General features: G+C 43.2%; 1 protein-coding gene across 3 annotated transcripts in view; it reads left to right on the forward strand.

The window, feature by feature from the left end:
• Window positions 1–14,500, forward strand: part of CRTC3 (CREB regulated transcription coactivator 3) — a 105,497-nt gene that overhangs the window by 67,705 nt on the left and 23,292 nt on the right. For all 3 annotated transcript variants that reach the window (XM_036843102.1, XM_036843103.1, XM_036843104.1), the window contains exons 4-6: window positions 5,921–5,982; window positions 7,313–7,375; window positions 9,594–9,694. In XM_036843102.1, coding sequence (XP_036698997.1) covers window positions 5,921–5,982; window positions 7,313–7,375; window positions 9,594–9,694 — 226 coding nt within the window. The remainder of the gene's footprint in view (window positions 1–5,920; window positions 5,983–7,312; window positions 7,376–9,593; window positions 9,695–14,500) is intronic.

Below are 14,500 nucleotides of genomic sequence, written 5' to 3' on the forward strand. Positions count from 1 at the left end.
TTCTAATTTCTCAATTCCCTCTTTCCCTTGTAGGTGTTCTCTCTAAATATTATAATACATATAGATATATTTATAGCTATCTCAAATCCTTTTTGCAGCAAGTATAGTCTAAATATATGCATGTACTCACAGCTTTTTAAACTAGAGGACTATCTAGAAGAGGAGGAGATTGAAGAAAAGCAACAGAGAAAAATGTTCATTCAGTTAACAACAGTTAGTGTTAGGCACCGTTTAGACACTATAGATATCATGGGAAGCATAACGTAGTTCCTGCCCTCAAGTTGCTTGTAGTTCAGTGGGAGAGGCAGCTGGGCAAGCGAACAGTGTCAGCACAGTGTGGCGAGCTGCAGGTGATGCAGCTTAGGGGCTGTGCAAGCTCAGAGGTGCACAGCCTGCACCAGTCTTGGGGAGACGGAGAAGGCATCCCAGAGGAAAATCTGAGGCTTGAAGGATGGGTAACAAGTGAGGGGATAGCATGTTTATTTATTTAACAGGTATTCACAGAGCCCCTTCTCTGTACAAGGTACTGTTCTAAGCACTGGGGACTCAGATGTGAATGAGACAGACGTGTCCCTGCCTTCTTGAGTTACAGTCCTGTGGGAGATGACAGACAACAAACAGGTTAAAAAAAAGAAAAAAGAAAAAAGAAAAAATTATTAAAGGAAAATAACTTCAGGTGGTTGTGATATGCAGGGAGGAAGACAGCCAGGAGGAGATGTTTCAGGCGGAGGGAACAGCTTGTGCAAAGTGCCGGAGGGAAGACTTCACTGTGTGTTCAGGTGACTCTATCTCTTTTCAGGTAATAAGTCATAGGTTAGAACTTGCCTGTGTATACGGGTCAACTCATGAGGGCAGCAGCAAAGCAGATGAACTCCTAACGGCAGGAGAAGCAAGAACCAAATAATATACAGATGAATTAAAGTTGTTCATCAGACAGTACAAGTCTGATTCACAGACCATGAGATGTCTCTCTGAAGCACCTAACGGGGGTCCTGGGACTGACATCTGCTGACTCAAAAGAATTCTTTAGCGTAGGCCTGCCCATGAATAAACAGCGAGTATCTTTTGAAGAATCAAGGGACCTTGAGCTCCTAGTAAAATATAAAAGTGGGATGATTTTATGTCGAAGATATGAATATATTCAGGAGAAGATGGGGAAGAGGGCTGCAATTCCATCTTTCCTTTCCTGGCCTGCATTCATTTGATTTTACAGTAATGCTTAAAATGGTTGCCTTTCTCACCGGTCTATTACCTCCTTAATGAAGTTTTATTATTCGGAAGTATTAACACCGGTTTGAATCTTTGCTAGAACAAAGAGAAGAAATGTATTCAGAATTTTCTTCTTCCAGCTGTTTCTTGGCTTGGGTGTTATTTTAGAACGCGCACACTGGCTTAGAGAAGGGTTCAGTCCTATGATCTCAAACGAACATTGTTAACAGTGTGGGCAGCCACAAGCAGCGGAGATCTGGCACAAGGGCATTCCTCCCGTGGTGGGCATTGGGCGGCCATCATCGCAGGGAAGGCTGGCACAGTGGGCTCTGGGCTCTGCTGTTGGCATGGGGGCCGCCACAAGCAGAGACCAGGGCACTGCGCACCTGAGATCTGGCCCGGGGCTGCACTCAGGGCAGCGGAGAGGCGCTGCCTGGTCCCCAGCTGGGGGCCTGGGCCTGAGAACTCGGAGGAGAGGCTCTCCTACCTTCCTGCAGCTGCTCGTGTCTTTAGCAGCCCTTCTCACTCCTCAGAGGCAGCAAGCATGTATCCCAAACACCATCCTGTTGAATTTCTGAACTAGTAACATAAATTTACAGCAAATATAATATTATCTCAGACCTGTGGGTAATACATTGAAGAAAAGGGGGGCACACTGAAGAATCATAAGAAGCACCTTCCTCTAAAAGAGATGTGTTTTTAGGAAGAAAGAGAAACAAATGTTTAGAAATTTTCTGATTTACATTCCCAACAAGGTTTGAGAGTATGTTGTGTCCAGAAAACTAGGGTGAACGGTCATGAAGAGATGCCTTAAGACCCGCCAAAGCTAGGAATGGCTTTCCTCTTTGGAATAGGCCTTGCTTTGATTCTTTTCATACAATGAGATGAAAATTTTAGGACGTCGGTTTATAGAACACCGTTTCTTTGAAATGCACTGCCTATTATATTTGAGAAATGTCGGGCTCTCTGTATCTTCTTGAAGCTTCACAGTTTATATTAGGGCTCTGAGAAGCCTGGCAGTTAAGAAACTTCTTGTCTTTAATCCAGGGTTTCCAAAACTTACTTGATCACAAAACCTAGTTTTTACCTAACACCCATTAAGGATTTCCATCTCGGAGGATAAGGAAATGCTAGTTTTTAGAGTTTTAAGGGGAAAGTAGTCAGACTTAAAAATCCCACATGCCGCCTATTTGTCACTCGCGTGCTGAGGTAAACAGGAAGACATTTTCATACACACAGGGACTCACTCATGTACCTCCCTTCATGTTTGACTTTTAGATGTAGTCTGGCAGGACATAGTTGGAGGTAAAAAGACAAGAGGAAGTTGAGCGATGGTGAAGACATGGTTGAGAAATTAGGAAGGAACCAAATTGTGGTCAGTTTTATATGTTAAATCTGACCCTGGCACTTGTCTTGATGGGTGGATGGGTTCTTTTAACCCACCAGACCTGGAGTTCACGTACCCCACCGGCTGCGTGGACCATCGTGAACCTGCCCCACAAACTCTGTGCCTGGAAGAACACGGAGTTGCAGAGGGCAAGAGAGAACATGGTCGCCCCCAAGCTGCTCAAGAAGGCAGTTCCTGAGCCCTGCCCCAGGTGCCCTTAGCGCATGGGAACAGGAAGCCGAAAGAAGAACCCGGCTGTGCTCACCAGCCACGAGCAGGCAGCACAAGAAAGAGACAGGGTCGGACTTGTTTGGAGCTTCTGAGGCTCAGTGACCCCACCCACGGGGAAATGGGCCAGCAGATGTCCTGTCATATCAACAGAAGGGCTACTCCCCTTCCTTTGGGAAAGAGTGAGTGAGAACTTTCCCTCTAACACTCCCCGAGCTGAGAAGGAGCAGGAGTCCCCTTGTCGATAGACTGAGGCAGGAACGCGAGGGGAAGGATTTTCCGCTACAGAACTGCAGGGACTTGGGGAGAGAGAACAGCCCGGGATGACTGACATTTCCACCTGGAGCACCTGGGTGGATGGCACCCTCCGTTACATACGATGGACTCCTGACAAGACTAGCAGGCGAGAGGCAAGATGATGAGTGGGGTTTTAGGTAGAATTTGAGGTACTTTTGGTAGAGAAGCTGAGTAGGCCGTTGGAAATCTGGGCTTGAAGTTCATGAGAACTGTTGGGAGCTGGAGGTATGGATTTATGAGTTACTGGACTATGGATGATGGATGGAGCCAAAGGCATGGGTGGGACCGACCAAGGTGAGCATGGAAGGCAGGACACTCTTCCCAAAGTGGCTGTGCCCGGAGTCTCCAGCCTCTCGCCCTGCTCTCACTCTGTGAGACCCTTCTCCCCATCCTGTCCTTTTGAGAGCAGTGTAAGCAGATGTGGGCCGAGAGGCTGTGAGGCCACAGAAACTCTGGACCATCAGGGTTGAAGGCAGAAGAGGAGGAGCCAGAAAAGGAGTGCACAGGGGGATAAATAAAAAGGCCCATTATAATGTGGGATTGTTTGTTTTTGGATTTTTTTTTTTAAATGTGGACCATTTTTAAAGTCTTCATTGAATTTGCTACAGTACTGCCTCCATTCCATGCCTTGGCTCCTTGGCCGCGAGGCATGTGGGATCCCAGCTCCCCAACCAGGGATCGAACCTGCACCCCCTGCGCTGAAAGGCGAAGTCTCAACCACTGGACTGCCAGGGAAGTCCCTGTGGGACTGTTTTTTGACTTAGGTTTAACTAACGTGGTACTGGGTGAGGAGCTGATCTGGCTTGTTAAAAACCCTGCCACCTCTGCTGCTGTTCTGTTTGTTTGCTGGCAACTAGCAAGCACTCTAGAAATGTTTGTTGAATTAAATGGTAAATTCAAGTTTACAAATAAGGGTATTTTTTCTGTCTTTAGGATGTTCTTTAGGACATATTAGTGTTGTAGAGTAATTAAAGCCACCTGAACAAAGTTTTCTGAAATCTTCAGAAGAACAAATAAACCTTTTCTAGGTTTTCTTCTGTTGAATTTAGCTGTAAGCTATTGACATTAGTGGTTACTAACATTAGTGGTTCTCTTGGTGCTAACAATTGTTGGGTTTTTGAATATCCATTAAGGGAGATGTGAATGGTGAGAATTGGGAGAGCTCAGAGGTCACATCTTTTAACTTTTGATGCCTCAGCCTACTCATATTAAAATTTCAGGAATTTACTACATTTCCGTGTTGTTAATATACATCAGAAAGGCTAAAATGCTGACTTATACCTCAACATTGAAATAATCGATGTTTGATCATTGCACTACTATTACACCACTGCATTCTAATTTGTATTACAGGTTCCAGATAAGTGGACTTAAGGACTTTAAGGGTGGCAATGTCCTGAGGGAAGTGGTAAACTTCTGCTTCTGAAATTTATCTTTTCTGGACAGAGATTCATCAAACTCTGCAGGAAAGAGAAAGGCTCAATGCCTTCTCCCTAATGGCTCTGCCAACTGAGATACTGATGTGCTTCCTCTCAGAGGGCCTTCTTATTTCTTTATCACCTTTTCCTCTTCTGTCTCCTTCTGCAGTCTATTCTCATCTGTACTTTGCATACATTAAGCCTGATATTTGGTGTTGAAGAAATGTCTGGTCTCTCTTTTGAAAATATCTCTGTTTTATTGCCTTGACTAAGATTCAGATTAAGAATGAAGGTAACTAGACATGACAACACTAATACACAGGAAGTGAACCTTGTGATCTTAATGCTTCTGGCAAAGGAAATATTTCATAAAGAGTTCATTAGTGCCCATGTTTTACTAATGCCAGATTCTGTCTGTAGGATAGGGTCCTTCTCCGTTGGCTCCCATTTCCTCCTGAGCCCTAGCTGATGATGGCTTCTTTTATACAGAATCATTGAAGATTTTTTAGCAGGAGAATAATATGATATAAAATGTTTTAAGAAGGCTATTCTATATGTATAATTAACTAAATTAACCAAAACGGCTCTACTGTGCTCAGCATGTATAGTGTAGCATCACATTTGTTTTTCCATATTTCCATTTCACCTGGAATATGTTCTAAGGCAGGCTAGACCAAGTGAAGAATACAGAAATTATAAAACGGGGCCCCTGACAACCCAAGGAGGTTCACATTTCTCCACAAACCTAATGCCGCTCTCTTTTGGTTATAAGAAACAGAAACCCTCAACTTGGAAAAAAGGAAATTTATTGGCTTATGTCACTAGAAGCCCAAGGGGCTAGATCCAGGGGTTTGTACAATAGCATCGAGATTCAGTATCTGTGAGGTGCTACCTCTGAATTGACTTCCAGGGAGAGAAAGCCAGGTCCACGTAGTCCTCGGGCTCACCACCTCAGCTGGGGGCACTCCTTTTCCCCCTTGTTTGTATCATGAGCCCATCCCTGAACCAGTCACAGGGGATAAGTTACCTTGACTGGAAATACTGGGTCTGGGTACATTTTGTGTGGCAGGCAGGCCCACACAGAATGACAGCCTTACCAGGTTTCGGGTCGGGGTGGAAGCAGTTCTTGAAAGTAAAAGATGTTGGGCAAGCAGAAAAAAAATAAGAAACACCCCATGTGAATCATGCAAAGATGGCACTGGTTAGAAGATAGAATAGATTTTTCCAGAGGAAGTTGATAAGACAAACCATGGAGGAAGAGATGTCGGGTGTAGAGATAAAGATAAGAACCAGAAAAGTTGTTGAGCTCCCCACGATTCCAGCCTCTTAGTTCTGCTTCAACTTTCCATTCATTATATTTTTCCTTTATTGAAAATTCTACTTTGATGGTAGTACATTTGGAGCTAATTACGCCTCGCAGCCCCCGGATGAGAGTTGGCCAAGGTAAGCAAGCCTTATTTTCAAAGATATGATGGGCATGTGCTATTTTTGGATGGTTTCGCTTTATTGTATCCACCTTGGATGTTGTTTTAGAAATTTCTAATCTAAAGCACAGACTCTTGTTTTCTCTTATAAAACTTAAGTCTTTCCATGTATAATCATAGACTTATATGAAAGTCTAAAATTAAGTTATTTAAATCAATCTAGATCTTCATTTTAAAGACCAAATAGAAACACATTTGGAATACAATTACCAACATAATACTCTGATTTTGTATTCTTATATTTGAATATATAACGTGTCTTGGTAAGCTACTGAAAGAAACATAAGGCTTTAGTAAGCTCCTAAAGCTAATTTGCATAGTGGATTTGACCTAGGGTCTCTCTGAGTATTTTTGTATATAGAGAATATATACCAAAAAGTTGAGTGTTTTTGAATACTGAGGGTGACAGAATATAAAAGTAACTGAAAAGATTGTTACATCCGATGGATGCATGGTATCATTTTCAGATCACCTAGTCAGATTTAAGAGGCATTTGAAATGTACGTATTGAGAAAATTTAGCTCTCTGGGTTGAGATCTATTCTCCATCCATTCTCGGGGCAAACACTGGCAGCACTTACTGTGGATAATGTAGTCAGGACCTGGAAAAGGTCGATATGAAGATGGCTGACAGCTGGCCCCTACCTCAAGTAGGTTTTCAGCAGCGCTTAAGAATCTTGGGATCCACGATTGTAGGACAAGGACAATATTTTATTTTAAATCATAAAAGGATACCTCCAAATTGAGATTTTAAAAATTTGTATTCAAGAAAAATTGTCGTAGGCTTTCCAGAGCGTGAGGATTAGTCAGATTCATAGTTTCATAAACTGGGCTACTGTAACAGTTATATTCCTCTTTATGGGCGTCTGTGTGGGGTTGCAGCATTTCTGCTTCCAGGCCGGCCAGGCACCCGCACGCGCACACTCCACGCACTCGGGGTATGTGACAAGGGGTAGTTTTTCACACATCTGGAGTAAGACCTCACATCCCCAGAGAGGAACTGGTCATAGATTTGAAACATTGCAAAAGGCATTCAAAGGTGCTTGTTTGACCTTTAAAAAAAAACAAAACAAAAACCTTGTTATGTGCCCAGCTATCTCATTTGCTCCTCCTGTTCCCATGGATTTGTGATAGTTTTTATCATGGAAATCAGAAATCACAGGAACTGGAGAGGTCAGCCGTGCAGCTGGGTTAATAGAGGAGCCAGTTCTCAAACCCAGGCCGGAGGTTCTCCTTTGCTCCCCGTGGATTGAACTTCTTTTTCTTTGTATGTTATTCTGGTTTTTAAAGGCAGCAGCCTCCTTGGAAGGAAGAGAAGCACCCTGGGTTCAGGCTAACATCTGCACTTAACAGGTACATGGCTTGTTTTCTAGTAGAAATAAACTTTAAGCCAGTCACCTTGATTGTCCTGATGTTTTCTAATATATCATCCATTTGCCAGAGTACGTTTATATCAGTTGTGTTTATATGAAGTGTATATGAAGTATATAAAATGAAGTATATTTTTAAAAAGTATATAAAAATTATATGAAGTATATAAAAAAAATTATGTGAAGTATATAAAAATTATATGAAGTATATATATAAAAAAAAAGGAACCCAAATCTCCCACCAGGTAGTGAACGTCTGCTCAGGACACTACAGCAGTGTGAGAACATGAGGTCTGAGTGGATAACAGAGTCTGCCTCTCTTACTCTGTGACCTTGAGCAAGTTAGGTAGCTTCCCTATGCCTCAGTTTACTCATCTGGAAAAGGGAGATAACAGTACCAACATCAAGGGGTGGTTGTGAGGATTAAATAAGATACATAAGGAACTTGGGAATTGTAAGTATTCAATATACATTAGCTATTAAATGATCACTTTGAGCTGGACCCCAGTGGTAAGTGTTCTACATAGGTCATTTTTTTCGATCCTGATAACATTCTACAAGAATGAGTAGTATTTTCTGTTCTAAGAGGTTATAAACGACTTGTCCAAGGCCACTTAGCTAATATGTGATGGAACTGGGATTTAAAAAAAAAAAAAAATTAGTGCAAAATTTTAACATATACAAAAAAGAGTTGGAAAGGAAAATAGTTATAAGAATTCCGTGTGCCCATCCTTCAGCTTCTATTTCTACCCCACTGTCCCCCACACCCCCATCCCACCACCGGCCAGATAAAGTATTTCACCTGTAAATATATCTAGCAGTATAAGCCTGATAGGAACCTTTTTTAAAAAAACATAACCACGATGCCATTATTACACTTAACAAAATTAACAGTAATTTCTAACATTATTTAATACCCAGTCTGTATTCAGATTTTCCCAGTTGTCTCTCTGCATTTGATTGATATTCTCCTGAGTCTTTTTGAATCTGTAAAGGAGCTAGAATCTGAACCCAGGGCTCTCTGATCCCAGAGTCCACACTCTTCCTGTTTTTCATGCAGGTTCTGAACCGCCTCTCCCTTGTCTGAACACAACACAGCCATGGTGCACAGTCAAGCCACATGGCTTAGTGGCCACAGGAGGCCATCACCTGGAACAGCCCACAGAGAAGCATTTTAGATTAATTTCAAGTCTCTCACAAGTTCTTTTTATGGCAGACAGTTTGACCCTTGGATGAGATAAGTAAATAATATCTCTTGGAGTCGAAGCTAAATATAAATTGGAGCTGTCTGGGAGAATTCCAGAAATTTGCTATAGTTCAGCGGTTCCCAAAATGTTTGTCTTAAGACTCCTTTGCAATCTTAAAAGCCATTGAGGCCCTCAAACAGTGTTTGTTTGTGTGAGTATATTTGTTTGTATTTCACTATTGATATTGGAAATTAAATTGAGAGATATATAGAAGATACTTATTAATGCATTTAGAAATAACAAAATAACAATAATAAACTCATTACATGTCAATAAATATCCTTTTTTAAGAAGCACAGTTATATTTTCTGAAACAAAAAAAATTTACTGAGAAGAGTGGCATTGTTGTACCTTTTACAAATCTCTTGAAGATAGCTCAATTCGCTGCTTGTGCATTCAGCCTGCGGTGACATCACAGGTCACGAGGCTGCTGGAAAACTACTGTGCTCATGAGAGAGCGAGAGTGAAAGGGCAAAGGACACATTAGGGTTATTTTGAAAGTTGTCTTGACCTTGCATTCTCCCTGGAAGGGTTTGAGAGTCACTGCTATAGGTGATCCTTCATATAGGAGAAGTTATTCTCAGATGGGGAAAAGCTAGTGCAGCCACAGAGAATATACTGATCACAGCGATCTTCTGAGTTGCGAGGAAAACTGGGAAGTTTCTTGGAGGAAGCCGTGAATCCAGGGTCTGCCTTGTTGAACCAGATCATTATGCCATTAGCTTCAAAGGAAAAGATCATACAAGTACAAATTACAGTCTTTTGGGTGTGGGCCATCCTCAGAGGCTGTTACTGATCTAAGGGACTTCAGGTAGGTCCAGACCCCTCATTTTATGGATGATTGCAAATCTGTTATTCTTGCCTTCTCTCCTGTTGGTAATTTTCAGCAAAGAACATTGCATTTTCACTAAGGAAAAATGGATTTTCAGCCAGACTCTCTCCTCCCCCCATTAGGACCAATTCTGACTCTGCTCTTCACACGAGTGCTCTGAGCACCAAGCCCCAGGACCCCTATGGAGGAGGGGGCCAGTCGGCCTGGCCTGCCTCATACATGGGTAAGACATGCAGGCCTGATGCTAACAGCATCTGTGCCTTCTCATTCTGTCCTATGGGAACCGGGAGAGAGAAAAGCTTAAACCACGAGTGCATTTCCCCGATTTGTCGTCCTCAGGGAAAAACTCCTGGCAGGGGAGATATGTGTGTGCTCATGATGAAATAAGAATGGAGCTTCTCTCCTGCCTCTTCCTCTGCAAATTCTCTCTTCTTGGCATCTCTTGACCCTCCAGCTTCCTCTACTCCACACTCTTCCATTTTCAGGCCCTCATCATTTTTATAGGGACTCATAACAACTTGCTAACTGGTCTCCTTATTTCCAGTCTTATGTCCTCCCAATCCAGTTTTATGTTGGGTTCTCTGAAAGTCCTTTTTTCCCATCCAGAATCTGGACAAACTGAGAAATAAAAGTAGAAGTGACGGGTGGAGGTAAATACCACCTTTCTTCCCGACAAGAGGAAGTGACTTCTCTCTGTGGGTCCGTGGCTGTTAAGACTGAACCCCAGAGGGAGACTGACGCCCCCAGTGGCCGGCAGCACTGGCCCAGGGCGCCCCGCCCCCGCCCCCCGCAGGAGCACCGAGGTCAGACTGCAGGGCAGGGCCGTCAGGGAGGCTGCTCTCCGAGGGAAGGCGCGCCCCTGGCCAGGAGGAGCGGGAGCCAGAGTGGAGGCGGCACCCCCGCTCACTTGTTCCCCTCTTTGCTGCAGGTCATCGTTCCACCTCCCTGGGGCCAGAGTGAGTAAAGGAGTGGAGAGAGGCCAGGGGGAACCAGGAGTGGGGAAAAGATTCATGCTGTCTGCTTCCAGAGTGAACCCACATCTGATCATATTCCTCTCCTGCTTAAAATCTCAGTGCCAGCCCCTCACCTCCCAGAGAGAGTCCAAATCTCTCAGTTTGGAATGACGCGAACTCCAGGATCTGGCCCTTGCCCACCTCTCTCCCTTCTCTCCTCACTCACCAGCCCCTCCCCCCAAGTGGGTGAACTACTTCAGTTTCTATTAATGTTCCATCCTCTTCCTGTCTCCTCCTCTCTTAACTTACTCCTGGCTCACCTGACCAGGGCCCTCAGCTTTGTCCCCACATCTGTGGAGCCATCCTTGACCTTCCTCCCTTTGCCAGCCCAGAACTCCCCATGTCCTCCTAACATCCCTAAGCTCCTACCTATAGATGGCCATCTCGGCACCTGTGTCACTTGACTGCCTTTCTCGTGGATGTGCTTCTCTCCTTCTGCTCCCAGGAGATTTCTTACAGTCAGCGTCTTATGGTCTTACCTTCCGCACAGTGCCTGGCACAGAGGAGTCCTCAGTGACGGAGAGGGTGGAGAAATTACTCAGTGGCTTATGCGTACAGAGCACACTCTAGTTGCTGAATCTAACCTGCACGTGAACCAAGTCTGGTTCACTAAGACACAGACCAAGCCTGCCTTTCTGGGGCTTATAATCTAGTAGGAACAATGGTCCTGAACTATCCATTCCTTATGCACATTGACTCTTGTCCGTAAATAGGGCTGTGTGTTTGGTCTTGAAATGGGAATAAATAAATCTTTGCCCAAGATAATGCTAGCTTTTCTAGTTTTCTTTACTTTTTAGGTAGTTTAAACCCTAAATAGTCTCTTTTCCTTCTGAGGAGAATATTCCGGGTCTTATTTCCTTGCATATAGTAGGGATGGGATTTAATAATCCCTGTATTGTTGTAATAATGCTGCATTTGTTCCCTTGGTGAAATTCAGGGATGCCACATTTACCCGAACAGTTTGTCAAGTATGAGCTCTTTTAGAATTGGTTAGGACCGTCTAGCTATGTTTCCACACATGGGGATATGAGAGTAAAGCTGGCAGTTACGTTGGAATTGGATATGGGTCCACTGCTCACCACTTAGAGAGGTAGGATATACGGGAAGATGGAGTAGTTTAGCTTCCGTATAGGTAGGGTTGTAGGTAGACTATAGGCATGTATAAGCCTAAACAAAGTGCAGCAAGCGCTTAGTCTCCCCAGATTGGGAGGGAACCAGACTGATAGGCTTTAACCTGGAACCCTCAAAAAAGAGCTGCATTTCTGCCTCTGCCATTCCTTCATTCGTGTCACCCTCTGTTTAAAGTTTACGCTTCTCTAGAAAGGGCCAAAGGCCTAGAGAGAACAAGGAAATCATAGGTAACAAGATCTTGAGGCCTGCATGCAGAGAAAAAAAAAAAAAAACTAAAGAAAGTGATTAATTGAGTGAAGTATTTATGCCAAGAGTGATGTAGCCTCTGAGGGAAGAGGTGAGAAATGTCAGAAGGTGTGAGTGAGGATGAATAAGAAAAGCAGAAGAATGTCAGTGTTGATCCTAGTAGACAGAGCAATACAAAAAGCAGAAAGAAAGAAATCCTGGAGCAGAATTCCTGGGTTACTCCTTTTCACATCAGCAGTTAGAAACCGTTGGGCCCCAATATCTCTCAACCGTGGAAGGTGGGCCGACCTCCAGCTTGAATGTCTGAACTGTGTGCCTGCTTCTGCAAAGTTGCCTTGCAAGTATAGCAGAACTCAGAAACACATCCAAATATGGATGTGTTTACATGGGAAAGCCAGTGTGTTTAAAATATTATTCAAGTCTCCAAGGATAGGAATTATTTCTGGAGAATTATATTTGTTGGTGGGAGCTATTTTAAATAGTTTCATGTACTTTTCCCCCTGTCATTCATTAAAGTTTTTCATTTTCTTTCCTTTTGGACTTTAAAAATATCAACTAGCTTTCCAAAAGGTATTTCTTATTATTGGACCAACCAAATAAAGTAAAGATTTAAAAAGTGATGGGAAAATATAATTGAAGCCCAGAATTAGGCTCCATAGCAGAAGCAATAACTGCTCTTTCCCTGGGAATCTTTCCTGAGCATAATGATGTAACCTCAGTTAATGTTCCCATTATTTATTTATTTTTTTAATGACCAGATGATAAGGGAGCATCTGCTCACAGCTTAACTACATAAACAATAAACTATGATACATTCATGAGCAGAGGTTTGTGTCCCAAGAAAACAAAGCCATTAGACTGATACGTAGTTAGTAATTTTCATAATGGTTATTGAGTTGCACGGCAATTAGGCATCCATGGTAAGCAGTTGATGTAAATGCTAGAAATAAACTTTTATACATCCAAACAAGATTTTTATAATGTCTCTCTTCTTGTTTAATTATCCAGAATTTATAAAGAGAAATATTGATCATTTCCCTGGCAGCATGTGCAGTTTAATTACCATTTCACAGGCACACACCCACACCCACACACACACCCCACAATGGGTAAGCATGAGGGCACTCTGTGACACTTGCCCTGTTGCCCTGTCGCATAGCCTAGGACTGTCCCTATCTCCCCTCCACTCCTCACCAGCGAGTGGAGGAGGGGGCTGTGGTGGTCCCTGTCCTTTCAGGGGGCAGTCTAGAGCTACGGGCAGAAGAGGGCATGAGGGTTGTCGTCTTTGCACCCAGAGTGGTAGATGCTGAGTGTCACCAGCTTTGAGAACTACAGCCCTGAGCTCCTCCCCAGGGAAAGAGGCCTGCCTCCCACCTCAGTGACCTTGCCAGAGGCAACACCTTTGACCAGCGCGGGTTAAAGTTTTTTTGTGTTTTTTTTTTTATCATCTTTATTGGAGTATAATTGCTTTACAATGGTGTGTTAGTTTCTGCTTTATAACAAAGTGAATCAGTTATACATATACATATGTTCCCATATCTCTTCCCTCTTGCATCTCCCTCCCTCCCACCCTCCCTATCCCACCCCTCTAGGTGGTCACAAAGCACCGAGCTGATCTCCCTGTGCTATGCGGCCGCTTCCCACTAGCTATCTATTTTACATTTGGTAGTGTATATATGTCCATGCCACTTTCTCACCCTGTCTCATCTTACCCCACCCCCTCCCCATATCCTCAAGTCCATTCCCTAGTAGGTCTGTGTCTTTATTCCCATCTTGCCACTAGGTTCTTCATGACCTTTTTTTTTTTTTTCCTTAGATTCCATATATATGTGTTAGCATACTGTATTTGTTTTTCTCTTTCTGGCTTACTTCACTCTGTATGACAGACTCTAACTCCATCCACCTCATTACAAATACCTCCATTTCATTTCTTTTTATGGCTGAGTAATTACAAGTCAAATTTTTAAAACTTTGTGAATAGCTATCATATATACTATTTAAATTGACTGAGACTCCAGATAAGTTTCTTTTTAAAAATATTTATTTATTTATTTATTTTTTGGCTGCGTCGGGGTGTCTTAGTTGCGGCATGCGGGATCTTCGTTGCGGCGCGCGGGCTTCAGAGCACATGGGCCCTGTAGTTTGCAGCACGCAGTCTCTAGTTCTGGTTCCCGTGCACAGTAGCTGCGGCGCTCGGGCTTAGTTGCTCCACGGCATGTGGGATCTTAGTTCCCCGACCAGGGATCAAACCCGCATCCCCTGCATCGGAAGGTGGATTCTTAACCACTGGACCACCAGGGAAGTCCCAAGTTTCTTTTTTAAATGACTGTTTGCAAGAAATATAAATAACAGTACTCAGCATGGAACTTCCAGTTTGTTTCTCTAGACGTGCATGGTGAGTGTGAAACAGTGATGTAGACTTTTTTAGTTACCTCCCCTTCCCCCCACAATAAAGCATTTGGAAGAGAGTTTCGATCTATATACTTCTTTTCTTTGTGATTTGGTTAGAGGTTCTCAGACTTTGTAAATTGTTCTTCTTTCAGGACAGAGGCAGTAAAAAGTTTTAAGATGGAGATAATTTTAAAGAAAAGTAGATAGGCACCAACTTTAGACTTAAATTAGCCATATCTATTTTAATT

This window comes from Balaenoptera musculus, chromosome 2, assembly GCF_009873245.2.
Source record: "Balaenoptera musculus isolate JJ_BM4_2016_0621 chromosome 2, mBalMus1.pri.v3, whole genome shotgun sequence".
Taxonomy (NCBI): domain Eukaryota; kingdom Metazoa; phylum Chordata; class Mammalia; order Artiodactyla; family Balaenopteridae; genus Balaenoptera; species Balaenoptera musculus.